This window comes from Sciurus carolinensis, chromosome 9 (assembly GCF_902686445.1).
Source record: "Sciurus carolinensis chromosome 9, mSciCar1.2, whole genome shotgun sequence".
NCBI classification, from domain to species: domain Eukaryota; kingdom Metazoa; phylum Chordata; class Mammalia; order Rodentia; family Sciuridae; genus Sciurus; species Sciurus carolinensis.
In genome coordinates this window covers 45,508,149-45,524,116 of record NC_062221.1, presented here as the reverse complement: position 1 = coordinate 45,524,116, position 15,968 = coordinate 45,508,149, and the positions used below count along the sequence as shown (strand labels likewise).

General features: G+C 33.8%; 1 protein-coding gene across 3 annotated transcripts in view; it reads right to left on the bottom strand.

Annotated features, from left to right (window-relative positions):
* Nucleotides 1-15,968, bottom strand: part of Naaladl2 (N-acetylated alpha-linked acidic dipeptidase like 2) — a 1,279,203-nt gene that overhangs the window by 892,829 nt on the left and 370,406 nt on the right. Inside the window, exon 1 of one of the 3 annotated variants that reach the window (XM_047564209.1) lies at nt 3,369-3,507. The exons of the other annotated variants lie outside the window; for them this stretch is intronic. Coding sequence (XP_047420165.1) covers nt 3,369-3,411 — 43 coding nt within the window. The 5' untranslated portion in view covers nt 3,412-3,507. Of the gene's footprint in view, nt 1-3,368; nt 3,508-15,968 lie in introns of those variants that run through there. 3 annotated transcript variants of the gene reach the window in all.

Below are 15,968 nucleotides of genomic sequence, written 5' to 3'. Positions count from 1 at the left end.
TTTGAAGGGATAACTGAGATCTGTTCACATTATGCTAAAGATAGCCTTGGATCAACTTAATTTTCATTAGGGAAAAATGGGTTCTCAATGCTAATGAAAACATTAGCATTGTTATTAGTACATGGACTCCATAACAAGGGCACTGTGCAACCAGGTACTTGGATATATTAAGTAGTTCAGTCACATAAAGGAATAGCACCAAAATGAATAATCTTTAGCAATTCTATGTTGGCCCTCTGTCTTAGACTGTTTTTTTCTGCTCAAACAGAATACCACAGACCAGGTAATAAACAAAAATTTATTTTTTACAGTTTGGGAGGCTAGGAAGTCCAAGATCAAGGTAGCAGCATCTGATACCAGCATCTGGTGTAGGCTTTTTTTTTTTTTTTTTTTCCTACCAGGGATTGAATCCAGGGGGCCTTAAACACTGAGTCATATACACAGAACTTTTTTAAATTTTATTTAGAGACAGGGTCTTGCCTAGTTGCTGAGGTTGTCTTTGAATTCACTATCCTCCTGCCTCAGCCTCCCTCCCAAGTTGCTGGGATTACAGGTATGTGCCACTACACTTGGGTAATGTGGGCCTTCTTGATGCATCCTCACATGACAGAAGGTAGAAGAGCAAGAGTGAGCAAATCTACTCCCACAAGCCCTTTCTAAAGCAGTCTTAATCCATTTATAAAGGCAGAAGCCTCATAACCTGAACACCTCCCAAAGGTCCCATCTTCCAGTACAATTGCTTTGGGGATTAAGTTCCAACAAATGAATTTGGAGGGTCACATTCAGATCATAATGCCCTCCAAATTTTAACTAGAGATGGTACAGTGAATCAAGACAACTAGATAAATAGTTTTAGAAAATCATTATCCAAAGCATAAGATGGAGTTCCAATGATAATATATATGATAATTTAATGATAATATGATATCCTCATAGCTGAATTACGCAAGTCAATCATTCATATATTGAATGTATAAAGCATAGTATTTGAGCACAGTTATTTTACCAGAACATCCATTTGTAGGTAAAATTGATAATGATTAATATCATTTCAAAGACCATCATACTTTTTTATAAGTGCTATTAAGTAAAAAGCAAAATTCAACATTTAAAACCCCTTTTTCATTTACATTACTCATTTTGAAACAATTTCAGATATAAAACAGGGTATTACACAATGACCAAAATGATATTAGTGAATTCTCCAAATGACGACTCCAGGTTATATTTGATTTCTTTTATAAGTCATTACACAAGCATATCCAAATCTTTTACCTTTATACACACAAAAAGGTGTAAATTATTCTCCCAGTGCGTTCCTTAATAATTTTCAGATTTAGATATCATTTAAAAACAACAACCAAAGTACATTCGTTTCTCAACTCTCATCTGATTAATAGTCTCTTAATAATCTTAATGCAAATTCATCTAGAATTAAAGCATTTCAATACTCCAAGAGGACAGAGCTGAACTATTTGTAGAGTGACCAAGGATACAGTTCAACTCAGATAAGATCAGAAGAGAACAACACATTCCTTACTGAAAAGTTCTCACAGAGTACACAAAAGAAAACACACAGGATAGAACTGATCTCACAAGTGTTCCTTACAGATGTCTTACAGACACAGGCACGTGATCCCCTAACTTAAACATGGCACTAAAATTATATACTATAGCACTTATTTTAAATTAATTTTTGTGCATGTTTTTCTGATATGTTGATTATTAATTCTGAAAGTAGTGACATTCTTATACATATATGTGGATATGAGAAAGGGAAAGTTACATTTACACAGTAGGACATACCTGTTGCCAGGAACCTAACATGCATAAAAGTGCCAGATCAAAAGAAAAAAAAAATGTTTATACACATTCTAGGACTCCAATATAAGAAGTAAATATCACCCATGATTCCAACACAAAGAAGGATGATAAGGGAAGAGGGAAGAGGTCTGTTTACTCCTTGGTCTATTTCAATCCCTAAACACAGATAGGTAATGCCCCAATACAGCCTAGGACAAGCTATGCAGATGGTTTCCAGTTACATGCATTTTATATAAAATCATTACTATAGGAACATCCCTAGAAACCTAGGTTCTTCTCATATGCTATTCCAAGGAAAAATATTACAGATACAAAAGGAATATGTTATAATCATATACTATCATGATATCATTTGGTTCATAAAAAAGCATACAAATAAATTATGAATTATGCTAAATGATCCTTTATGTTGTTTCTCTTTGATGAAATTCATGAAATGATCTTTTCTATTAATCTTTTATGTAAAAATGCTTTATAATAGCATTTCACACAGAGACAAAAATAAGATTCTGGGATCCTTAAGCAAATGTAAAGACTAAAAGAAACCAAAGAAAAATATGATAACTAAACAATAAAGTAGATGAAATAATTTTATGATCAGATATACCTAAAAGTATCTGATTACTATTCTGAAATGTGTTATATGTCATAGGTGTAGTTATATTTTTGATTATTTGCACTTAATGGAAAACTGCATAATTTACATATTTTTCTTGGGGTCAAACTGTTTGCAGTTTCACAAGAACATAATTAAACAAAATGTAAACATTAAGTAAGTTATTAGCAATATGTCTTGACCAAAATTTCATTTATAAAGGTGGTAAATAATTTACAAGAAAGTAGACTACCAGAAATCATTGCAATCAATAATCATTAGGTCCATTTTCTATTTTTTTTAAAAGAACTTTTCTCACTCATAAAAGCAAAATATGTGAACTGCCTTGCATGTTTCCAGCAAGCCTAACTATAGATGCCTGTCAAGTCAGTGTCAACAAAGCCAATCCCTTCAAAGGACAAAGGTATCTGATTAAGTAAGACTTGTAAAATAAACCGCTTTCCCTAACTGATAAGCTCTCCCCTGAGCTCCTGTTTTCTCTCTTTGAAAAGGGGTTATATTAATTACAAGGACACTTAGTGGGTATACCCCAGAGATAGCAACACTTGATTACAAGTAAAAATTGCACAGGTAGAGACAAAAATCAACAGTTTGCTAATGTTGGAGAAGGTTCAACGTGAAAACACATTGGAAGTTGGTTGCACCATTTCTCCAGCATTACATTGGAGATTAAAAGATTTTTCTTACTTTCCACTGAACTTGATTCTCTGTTGGTGGAGTTACTGGACACAACACAGACAGCTTTCGTGTTCTCAATCGACAACCCCAACCTCCTTTCCCCACCCTGGAGGAACACCTGGGGAAATGGCTGGGGCATATGTGCTTGCGTGTGTGTGCACGCATACACACTCACACAAACACACACACACAGCTATCAACACCGCTTAAATTTCTGACTGGGAACATTTCACAGGCTGTTGGCACTTACCTTGCAAAGATGTGTTAGGCAAGCTTGCTTGATTCTCTCCCATTTTGCTATTTCTTTTTAATGGAAGCCAAGCAGTTTCAAGTTGTGTCAGTTACCCTGCAAGCTTTGTGACCTTCTGACTTTCCACTGTAGTATTGTAACACTATACTACCTGCTTTCTTCTGTGAATAATTACCATTCTGCTTCCCGTGTTACCTGGGCTTGCAGGACCTGTTTGACTATGAAGTGAGATCACATCCTTTGATCCAGTGTACTCCTATTAATGTGTGTTTCACAAAACGTGGCTTTGTTTCAGTTTTGATATTAACTTTTAATTCCGTACTTTCACTTCAGTCTAGAAACGTACTAAAGTTTTTCTCTGAAAGGGCGTTGATATGACCAACACACTGGGCTTCAGAGTCAGAATTTTGGTTCTCTGGTTTCTCTTAGAGAAATTAAATAAAATTTAACTAAATTATTCAACATCCTTTTTTTTTTTTTGAATATAGGGAAATAACTGTCTGGGAGTCCATGCAGCTTTCAAGGTCTCTAATTCTTACTGTGTGACTATAATTTGTTTGAGAATCAGTTTCCTGGCTATAAGGGGGAATAATATCCATTTCAGAAGATTAGTATGAGGATTAAAAACAATAATGCATGACCTGTCCTAAACATTGTGAATGATGGATAATAAATATAAAACAAGCGGCATTTTCTCTTTCCCCCTCTTTCTGTTCTTCCTTTGTCTTCTCTCTTCTCTCCTTCATTCTGTCTTTTTCCAATAAGAAGAAAGTATGCAAAGCTCTCGGAGCACTGATGGCATGGACTATGCTCTGACATCAGCTGTGCTATTTATTAACTCAGTGTGATTATACACTCTGATCTTGGAGTATCTCAACATCCTAATTCATAAAAGGAGAATACTGATATTTGCATAGGAACATGGTGAATATTAAATTAGATTAACTGTTATGCCTCAAACAAAAATAATCTCTAGCAAAAAATAAACATAAATGGGAGATTTATCTCTGAATATTAATTTTTATGTGACAGAAGATCACAAAATTAAGGTGATTTGTTTAAGTTTTGTCTACCATAAACCACCTACAACAATAAATAGAAAATCTCCACTTTCTCCCTCTAAAATTCCTCAACTTTTGACTTTTGTAAGACAAGTTAAGTCTCAAACTCTACCCTTAGTAGTAGTTCTTCAGTTTTTTATTTGCAATAATTTGTATACCATGTTTGCTAGTTTATTAATGCAAAAGCTGATCACACAAATTAAATAAACAACAGGAAAGGCAAACAGCTAGAACAGTTTTTCTCAGAAGTGCCAGAAATAAAAGTAAGCATAACTTTAAAAAAATCAACATAAATTTTATTTATTACCTCTCTGGGTCTCAGTTCCTCTTCTGTAATATAAAGAAGCTGCACAATATATTATAGAAAACCATTTCATAATTATCCAGGAGTCTCTGATTTATAACCCAGGTTGTGATGTGTTCCAGAAAAGACTACTCCTTTGCCTAGGCCAATTACATACTGTAACATATAAACTATGCTACATGCTTTACCAAAAGTAACCTGAAATTGAATGTTTGCCAATATAACACTATAATCATCACATTCTGACTTCCCCATAAGAGAAGCAACACACATGTCAATCCTCACTCATTATGACAAACTTGGAAGTATATTTACATATCTGCCCCAGGCACCTAAAATTAGTCAATAACAGTAATAAAGCAACCATTATCTACGAGCTGAATTAGGACTTATGGCATGTGGGAAGTTATAATGAAAGTAGAGTACAGAAGTTCTATTCTTGAGCCAAGAAAAATTACAAAGACATAAACACCAGAAACCACAAGAGTTTTTGTAGATCCACAGAAAATAATATAAATTCAGTTATAGTGAACCATTTACAATACTAATGAAGTGCCATGCACACATACTCTGTCTTTCCCCTTCTAAGTCTTTTTACGTACCTGGGGATCTTTTTCCAGGAGGTTTCAGAAATATATAACCCGAAAGTTTTATACATGACTAGAAAATTTCTTCATTTCCTCTTTGCCTGACTAGCTCATATGCAGAAACTCTTCTTGAGTCTGGTCTGGATTAAGGTCCTTCTAGGTGTTCCCAGATGTCTCTTAACAACTCTAAACTTTTCACTTCTCCATGACTCTTGCCATATTGCTTTGTAAGTACTGCTTAATTATTTCTGTCCTGGCATCCTATTATGTCACAACCCCAGAGTTCAGCACTACACCCTAGCAGCTAGCACAATCCCTGGTACACAGTACACCTTCTCCAGCTGTTCCAAGGATGAATAAAATTGCCCTCATCAGAAAGGCTGAACTAGAGGGTCTCAGAGAAAAGAAAGATAGCAAATAGCTTCTAAAGAAGATGACAGGGGATGTTCCAGAAGACAATAATTACAAACTTCAAAATGAAGAGATGGAGGAAGTAGGTAGATTTACCTTCAAGAGCAAAAAACCTAAGAGTTAAAAGGAAAAGGATATAAGAGACGAGGACAACAGTGAAATGTTCCAAAGAAGAGTTCAAGGCAGAAGTAAATGGAAAAAAAATAAAACAAAATGTTTATGCATTAATTTCAATCACACATACTCATGCCCTACCACTACCACCACCACCAAAACAAAAGGCATTGGTGGCATTACCCAGAACAGCGTCAGTGAATGCTGAGAAGGAAAATGATGCAATTATATAAATTATCAAGAAAATTCTCTTAGTCTTGAAAGGCTCAAAATGAATGGGTCCTCTATATGCATTCTAAATCATTTCTGTAAAAATCATTGAATGTATTTTAAACCTAAATGGCACAATGGAAAATAATATGTACAACCATGTTTCCTATCTTTGTTCCCAACACTATGAAATTCAAGAAGAGAAAGGGCAAAGGAGAATATTATAAATACTATCATTCATCAATCAGGTTGAAGGTCTTGCCTATAAACTATACATGGAGAAAAAAAGAATAATGTCACAGGTTAAACCTGTGTGGTCAGTTATAGAACTAATTATTGTTATTTAGTTCTGGTTTTCAAGGAAGATATGTGTGAAAATTTGAAGAAAATTATGAACCGTGTTTACCAAGTTCCAAACATTGGCATCACATGTATGTTACATCTGGTATGTAAAATGCCAAACTCATTTAATTTCATGAAAACCATAGACTGTAACTTCATTACAACCATGGAAAGGAAAGGAAAAATACAAGATTAAATAGAAAAGGATTGAAACATAACCATAATCCTTCAAGACATTATTAGAGCCCAGCATGGTGGCACATGTCTATAATTTTAGCTACTCTGGGGACTGAGGCAAGAGGATCATAAGTTTGAGGCCAATCTTGGCAATTTAGCAAGATATTATATCAAAATAATAAATAACAAAGCCTAGAAAATGTAACTCAGTAGTAGAGCATCCCAGCAATGGGGGGAAAAAGACAGTATTTGAGCAGAAGTCAAAATATTTGCTACTGAGAGACTGGGACCAATGTGCCAAAAATCCCAATAGTTGAAGGGAAATTCTGTGCTCAGCTACCAGGATAGATTGTTAAGATTAAAGTTCCAAAAATTAAGCTGATGTGCTCCCTTTTCAAGTGCATCTTCCAATACTATTTATTTCCTGCACTTTAGAGTAAAGCAAATATAGTTCCCATTCAGTCCTACTTTAGTTGTTTAAACTATTTCAATCTGTTCCAGATCTGATAAGAAGCTAAGTGACAATGTTTTTAAAAAAAAATTAAATGTGGTAATAGTTAAATGTTCAACATTGTGTCAGGTAAGTAATAGGAATCTTTCTCATTATCACCCCCACGCAAGCCCTCAAGCCTGTCCAACCACACCAAATGGAAAAAAATGTGTTCAAATGTTGTGAATTCATCACAAAATTTTCTGAATTAAAGCTACTTTAAGAAATTTTTTTTCTTGGTCAAAATAAAGTCAATGGTTTTTAAATGATGAAGTTAACCTGATATGATGTTGGACTTAGGCATTTCATCATCTAGTTTTCTAGAATACAGATTCTTCATTGAAATTGGAAGTTCTATTGGTTATTTGTAGCCAAGAATTCCCAGATGGGGGTTGCCTGATTTTCAAAGATGCTAAATAGCTATAAGACCTACCAGAAAGAAGATGGCTTGGTATTCAAAAAAAAGGAAGGAACAAAGTATATAGCATAAAAAAAATGGGTAGAGATTAATTAATATTTTCTCATGCTAGAAATACTGACCCCAATGGAGGCAAGAATGGAGGAAGAAGGGACTGCATAGAGGGAAAAGAGGGGTGGGGGGTGGGGAGGAAAAAATAACAGAATGAATCAAACACCATTATCCTATGTAAATGTATGATTACACAAATGATATGCCTCTACTTCATGTACAACCAGAGAAACAAGTTGTATCCCATTTGTTTACAATTAAAAAAAAAAAAAAAAAAAAGAAATACCGACCCAAAATATTCTACCACCCTTTTCTGAATCTGGGTATTATCATCTACCTAGTTGCTCTAGGCAGATATTTAGGATATATTCTTGGCTCTACCCTCACATTTTCTAAATAGTCATCTATTCTGTGCCTCGTGTGTCATAGAAGTTCATCCCTTTCTAATTCCTCATTTCTGTTAAGTGAGGCCATTATTGTCTATTGTCAAGATGCTCCCCAAATGAAAACTCTCTTTTTTCTAATTTATCCTCTCTACATCCTCCAGAGTGATCTTCCTAAAGCATAGCAATCTTACAATTTCCAAGCTTACATGTTCATTAGTCCTATAGCCTACAGTCAATAATGTTAACATGTTATCACCATGATTTTCCATCCCAGTGGCTCTTTATTCTGCATTAACATTCTAGCCTATTTAACTCCTCTCTCAAAGCCTGACATCCTCAGGAATACTGTAAGCATCTGAATATATAATATACACATAATCATATTTACATTTCTAGACACATGAATATAAAAAAGAGTTACTCAAAATAAGGAAGGCCTACTCAGTGCATTGTCTTAAGATTGACTTGAAGGTAAAACTATCATTTTAGATACTCCTAACTAAACTTTTAATTCTGTCACCTTTTTTCATGAAATTGCATGCAAAATTTTAGAAATATTAATATTGCTGCAGAACAAAGAGAGTAACTCAAAGTTAAGGAGCATTCATTAACAAGGAAATAAGATAAGTCATAATTAATGGCAAGGACAGTATTGTCATTTTAATGATCTTGGCACTGCAGTTTTGTTAAATACAGAAGCCAAGGAGCTATACAAATTATAGTTGAACATACTCACACACACATACACACACACACACACAGTTATTTAAAAATTACTGATGGTTTGCAGATAAGTTCACATAATTAAGAAATAAAGTGACTCATCTAATATAAAGGCACATAATGGAAACAGGTTAGAAATCAGATAGGAGTGATATTACAAAGTATTCTAATGTGCTGCTGGGAATAGCATCCTATATCCATATTCTGGAAGAAATACGTAACAAGACATTAAATACATGCTTGTAATCATAGTACACAGTGTTATATACTTTTTATTAGGATAATGAAACATTTGTTTAAATGTCAGAAAGTTTTAAACTAATATACTCCTGTTAGCTTTCTCAGTTTCATTCATGTAAATCCACTAAGAGTTGGAAGGCTAAATTTGTGCCAGTAGCACTAAACTATTTTTCAGACCATAAAGTCATTTTCTTATACCACTTTCTCTTGACAAAGGTGTAGGCCATGATAGCCATCTAAGCATCATCTAAGCATCATCTCAAAGAGGGAAAGTTTAAGACAAGTTTAAAAATATATTTAATACTATCATGGAATTATAACAGGAGATATAATTCATATAGGACTAATTACAAATAATGATTAATGTCCAGCAACTTTGGAATATACATGCTAACTGATGGCAAGCATAAAATTGTGAAATTATCAATTTGGGAATTTTAGGACACATTAAAAAATCTAGAGAAAAAGCCCTAGAATATCAACATTTAATAGGAAAACCAAGAATACAGAATGATTTCTCTGTGTTATTTTTTTTAAATGCAATGAAATGTTTAAACAGTATCATTAACACAATTTTTTTTCATCAAACACTCTGAAATAAAATGACCAGTCCTAAAGACAGGAGTTTCATCTGTGTGACTCAGAGTGATCTAATATAGCTTAGATACTGTTTTGCAAGTAGGACTCAGTCATACAGACTGAGAGGTGAAATATTTTCTAGTCTTCAGTCTCTCCATGATAACTCCAAAGCAAAAATAAAAACCAACCAACAATTATTGCCAACCTTGACAGTGCAAATACTAAATGAAAACAACATTTAACAGTTGTTGAGGGATAAAAGCTTTCTCTAACTACCATTGGAAGCCAAATTGCATGAGGGTGCAGCTGAAGTAAGAGGTGACATTTCTCATCGTCTTTAGAGACATTCTATTCCTCTTACTTAGCATCTTAAAATGTTAATAATAGATGAACATGTCCAAAATTAACACAGGAACTCTAACAGTCACTTATTAAAATGCACACTAAATGCTTTTACTTCAATTCATGAAATATGAACAAAAGACAATGATAAAAATTATGAAGATCAGAGAAAAAGTAGTTTATCATTTTGTTCCATTAGGTTTTCTTTCATTTTAAATCTCCTTTTATTTTTCTTTCTTTTCTTTTACCCTCCTTTTTTCTCTAGTGCCCTTTCTTTTCTTCCTTTTCTTAATAATAAAGTCAAAAAGGCTTAGCATGCTTTCCTAGAAAATGATTCCAGGAGAACTACTTTGTTCAACATGATAATGGGCCACTACTTTCTACAGAGAATGTTTTCTTTCTGAAAGCTCCACTTTTACTTTCCTGCTGACTACCTGCCAGCTAGCATTGTTAAAGAAAAGGAGATGAAGGATTAAAGTCTCCAACCTTCCCCCAAGCAGCTAATACTTAAAATAGATTTTTCTCTAAAATGAAAAGCTGCTGTCTTTCCTATGGAGACCAGATTTACAAAATGGGGAAAAGAAAGTACAAATGAAGACTGACAGATAAACAGCTTCTCTGGATGGATTCTTCAGGATAATAGGCCAAGGGGGGAGATATCTATGAAAGAAAAATATCCCAAGATGATGCTTGAAAACATCTTATCTGACCACCTTGGGCAATGAGGGACTCACAACATGTGAGCAATTTAAAGAATGAATAAATATGAAAATAGGGACAGAAATACCAGGGCTAAAGTTAGCTTGAAATAACTTATTTCATCATCTGCTTCCTGCCTCTTCTCAAACCTTTTTGTCTCCCTATATCCTCACATATCAATTATTATTACACCCTGTCTACCAGCTATCAAAGCATACCTTCAGAGCGTTTAGTTGCTGTTTTATTAGACCTGCCAGATGCATAAACATTTAATAAATACTTGATGATTAAATAATGAAAAGCATAACACAATTACAGTACCTTTCTCCCAAAATCTTAATAATAAAATTAAGAAAAGACATGAAAGATTAATAATTCAAAATGTTTCTTATATTCCTACTTTCTCTTTCACAAAATCTTCCATAAATCACCGTTTTCCAGTTTGAGAGAATTGTTAATTTCTTTACATTACCTAAAAACTTTGAAACATATTTTTCACACAATTGGTGACCAATCTGAAATTTAGATATTTCAAAGTTCACATGGTGTGACAAAATTAACTGAGATAGGATTACTCCTATTAACCTCTAAGAAATATGATAAAGTTTCATCAAAGATAAAATTGTGAAATATATTAAAAATTTTGGAAGGCAATTTAAAATACTGACGTTAAATTGGAGGAGTACTTTCCACTGACTAATTTGTAGGTAATTTTATGATATCACAAATTTTGGACTTATCTGTTCTCATGTTTTTGGTTTTCTGGTGAGTTATTTTTTAACTATAGATGAGTTATTCAGTTCCCAGTCATTATCAAGCCTAGTTCTTTCTGTATAGTCCTTCTTGTTTTATCTTACTTGCTTAAACTATGAAACATTTAAATAGGTAACCCTTTGATTTTTAATAGCTAAGTCATGAAAGCCTTCCTCCCTGTTTCTGTGTTCAAATGTTACTATGTAAATGTACAAAATTATATAAGTATAACAATAAATGATCAACACCAAATAAGCATATTAGAACTGTAGTATTTGAATTTCAAATTAACAAGTTTACAAAAATTGCATTGTGGCTATACTCGATAATTTCAAAAACCTGATACAAAGAGAAATTTATCTTTATAAATGTAAAGAAACAATTTGCAATACTCTCTTTCACTGTTGATGGCAATAAAAATTGGTATAATCTTATTTCTCTACTGGGGGTAAAATGTACATGCAAAAATGCACTCATTTTAAGAATACCCATTGGATGATGTGTTCGTTTTCCATTGCTGTGAAAAAATACTTGAGAAAATCAACTTAAGAGGAGGAAAAGTTTATTTTGGCTCCCAGTTCAGTCCATGGTCACTGGCTCTATTGTTTTTGGGCCTGTGCTGGGATAGAAAGACAAAGCAAAAGAGCAGGGCAGAGGATAGTTGCCTTACGGTAACCAGGAGGCAGAGAAAGAGGGAGAGAAGGGGCCAGGGTCCCAATATATCTGTGTTAGTCAACTTTTCACACCATGACCAAAATATCCAACAAGAAGAACTTTGAGGAGGAAGTTTATTTTCCTTATGGTTCCAGAGGTTTATTCCATGGTCTGCTGAATTTATTGCTCTAGGCCCAACATGAGGCAGAACAGCATGATGAGAGGGTGTGGTGGAGGAGTATAGCCCTGATCTTGGTGGCTGGGAAGCAGGGGGAAAGAACAGAGATGGTACTTCAGGGAAGTGAACATTTCAAGGGCACATTCCCCACTCTGGAATGAACTTATCAGGTTACAGATCTCATTTTCTAATCATTTCACTTCTGAATATTCCTTCATTAACACAGGAGCTCAGGAGGGACACCTCATATCCAAACCACAATAATACCCTTAATTAGGTATGCCCCTAATGATCTTCCAACTATACTATACCTCCTAAAATGTCTACTATCGTCCAGTAATGCCATGAACTAGGGATCGAGTCTTCAACACATGAAACTTCAGGGGGCATTCCAGATCCAAACTCTAACTGATGAGTTTTGATGAATTGATTTAACCTTGCAACTACCATATCACTTAGAGTGATTTTCATCACTCTAAGAAGTTATTTTATGCCCTTTTGCACTTACTCCCACTCTGTACTCCAATTCTGGCTGTAGTCAATCAATACTGATAACCTTTGTGTCACTATGTATTCATTTGTCTTTTCTGGAATTTTATATGTGGAATCATACCTTAAGTACTCTTTCATCTCACACAATAAAGAAATTTGAGAATGACTTAGCTGGATAATTCTGGTTAAGGGTTTCTCATGGTGAACTCAAGCTGTTGGCTAGGATTGCAATTATCTAAAGCCTTAACTGGGGTTGGAGAATTGGTTTCCAAAACTGGCTGGTGGCCTTCATTCTTTGATGGTACTCACATGGACCACTCTAATGAGCTTCTTCAGTACCCTTAAGACAAAGTATATTTCTACAGAACGCTCTATTAGAAGAAAAAAAGAATCTGCAATGCCCTTTATGACCTACTCTCCAAGTCAAATATCCACACTTCTACTTTAATGTATTCATTAGAATGAGTCTTGAAGTACAGCCTACCACTCAAGTTTGGGGGTGGGGAAAGGGATTAAACTCAAACTGTTGAACAAAGTATAAAAAGTTTCTTGAACAACTATGCATAAAGCATTTATGAAAATTTATATTAAAAGAATTGCATTTCTAATTTGTCTGTTTTGGGTATATATTTACATCTCCTTTGGGTAAGAAACTAAGAGCAGAATTGCTGAATCATATAGAAAGGGTATGTTTAACATTATAAGAAATTGTTAAACCCTTATCTAAAGTGGTCCTATCATTTTAGAATCCTACCCCAAATTAATGAAAGTTCCTTTTGTTCCATACCCTTATTAGCAATTGGTATTGTCTGTCTTTTCAACTTTAGCCATTCTAATAGTTGTATAGCATTATCTCCTTGTGAATTTAAATTGCACTTCTCTGAAGCCTAATGATTTTGAACATATTTTCCTATGATTATTGGCCATCATATAATTTCTTTATTGGATATTTTCTCTCTTAATGATAAAACACAAGTTCTTTATATACCTGAATATAAATTTTTGTCAGAAACAAATATTGTATACTTTGTCCAAGTTGATAGATTGTCTACTCAGTTTTTAAGTGTTTCCTCAATAACAGAAGGTTATAATTTGATAAAGTGCAATTTATCAATTATTTTATATTTTCTCTCGCTTATCTAACAAATATTGACTAAATCTAAAATCAAAATGAATGTTATCCTATGTTTTCTTCTAGTAATTTCATACCTTAAGATTTTTATCCAAGTTAAGTTTTGCATATGAACACAGATAAGGATTGATTTTTAAAAATCTATTTATTTTGTCTTTTAAAAATTCAATTATAGTAAAATACATAAAATAAAAACTTATTTAACACAGTTTAAGTGTGTAGTTCAATAGTGTTAATATATTAACAGTGTTTGCAACAAATCCTCAAAATATTCTCATCTTTCAAAACTAAAATTCTATGCAAGTTGAACAGTAATTCACCATTTTTCCTCCCATGAGCCCATGACACTTGCCTTTCTATTTTCTGTCTCTATGAATTTGACTAATATAGGTATTTCATATAAATAGAATTATACAGTACTTGTCTGTACAGACATATTTTATTTTGCATCATGTACCCAAGACACATTCATGTTGAGGCATGTCAGAATTTTCTTCCTTATTAAGCCTGAACAATATTCCCTTGTATGTATAAATCATACTTTGTTAACTCACTCATTCTTTGATGTATACTTGTATGCTTCCACCTTTTGGCTATTAAGAATAATATTGCTAGGAACATGGATATATAACGGTCTGAAAACCCTGCTTTCAATTAACTCTATGAATCAAATAGAAAATGTTTCAATTTATTTTTTTCTTTTTGAGGAGCCATTATACAGTATTTTAGAGTAACTGGATCATTTTACATTCCCAACAAGAGTTCATAAGGTTTATGTCTTCCCTATAGTCTCAGGAGTAAATGCTAGTTTCTGTTTTTCTGATAGTAGACATCTTAATGGGCAGGAGTGAAATATATATAATGTTAATGTATTATATTTATGTATCTATAAAATACAGACAGGAAGCATTTCCCCTACATTTCTTTTCTTTTTCCTTGTTTCTCTTTTTTTCCTTTTCTTTTTTTGGGGGGTATCAGAAATTGAACTCAGGGACACTCCACACTGAGCCACATCCCCAGCCCTATTCTGTATTTATTTAGAAACAGGGTCTAACTGAGCTGTTTAGGCCCTCGCTTTTGCTGAGTCTGGCTTTGAACTCAATATCCTCCTGCCTCAGCCTCCTGAGCTGCTGGGATTACAGGAGTGTGCCACTGCGCCTGGCTCCCCTACATTTCTTTGAAGTGTTTTATAGTGTTAGCTTTTATATTAAAGTCTTTGATACATGTCAAATTAATTCTTTCATTTGGTATAAGGGCTGTTTTTATCCTCACTTTTGCATTTTGTTATTCATTTTTCCCAACATAATCTCTTTAAGTGAGGATTTAATTTCTTTCCTTTCCAGATGGATATATAATTGTTCTAGCACAATCCTTGTGCTTGTTCATTTGCCCATTTATTAATTGTGTGATGTAAATGCTTTTTCTTTCCTTTTTTAAAATTTTCTCACTCCCCCTCTCTTTCCTGTGTGTGTAAAACTTTTACTTCTTTATATATTTTGGTATTATCACTGTTGTAAGAAGAGCTGGCAAGGACTTTCTCCCATTCTGTAGGTACTCTTTTCACACTGCCCTTTGCTATACTGAAGCTTTCTAATTTGATGCTATCCCATTTATTAATTCTTAATATTATTTCCTGAGTTGAGAGTCCTATTGAGGAAGTTACTGCCTACATCTAAATGTTGGAGTGGTTCCCTTATGCTTACTTCTATCACTTGGAAATATTCTGATCTGATTCTTTGGTCTGATCCATATGTGCTCCCTCCAAATTCAGGGTGGAGAGACAGGAATCTAATTTCATTTGTCTATGCATGAATATCCACTTTTTATAGCACCATTAAAAAAAAAAAACACTGTCTTTCTCCAGTGAATGTTTTTGGTGACTTTTTCAGGAATGAGACAACTCATGAGTGTGTGCGTGCATGTGTGTGTGTGTGTGTGTGTGTGTTGTCTTTGTTTCTTCTATTTCACTGCTCTTTGTGTCTGTTTTTTTTATGCCAGTACCATATTATTTTTGTTACAATATCTCTGTAGTATACTTTGAAATTTGTAATTGTGATGCCGCCAACATTTTCTTTTTTGCTCAAAATTGCTTTGGTTATTTTGGATTTTTGTATGTTGATTTTCTGTCCTGCTGTTTTGCTAAATTTGTTTATCAGTCCTATAAGTCTACTTGTGGAGCTTTCAGGAGTTTCTAAGCATAGGATGGTGCCATCTGTTCATGGATCCTTTGACTTCTTCCTTTCCTATTCGTATTCCT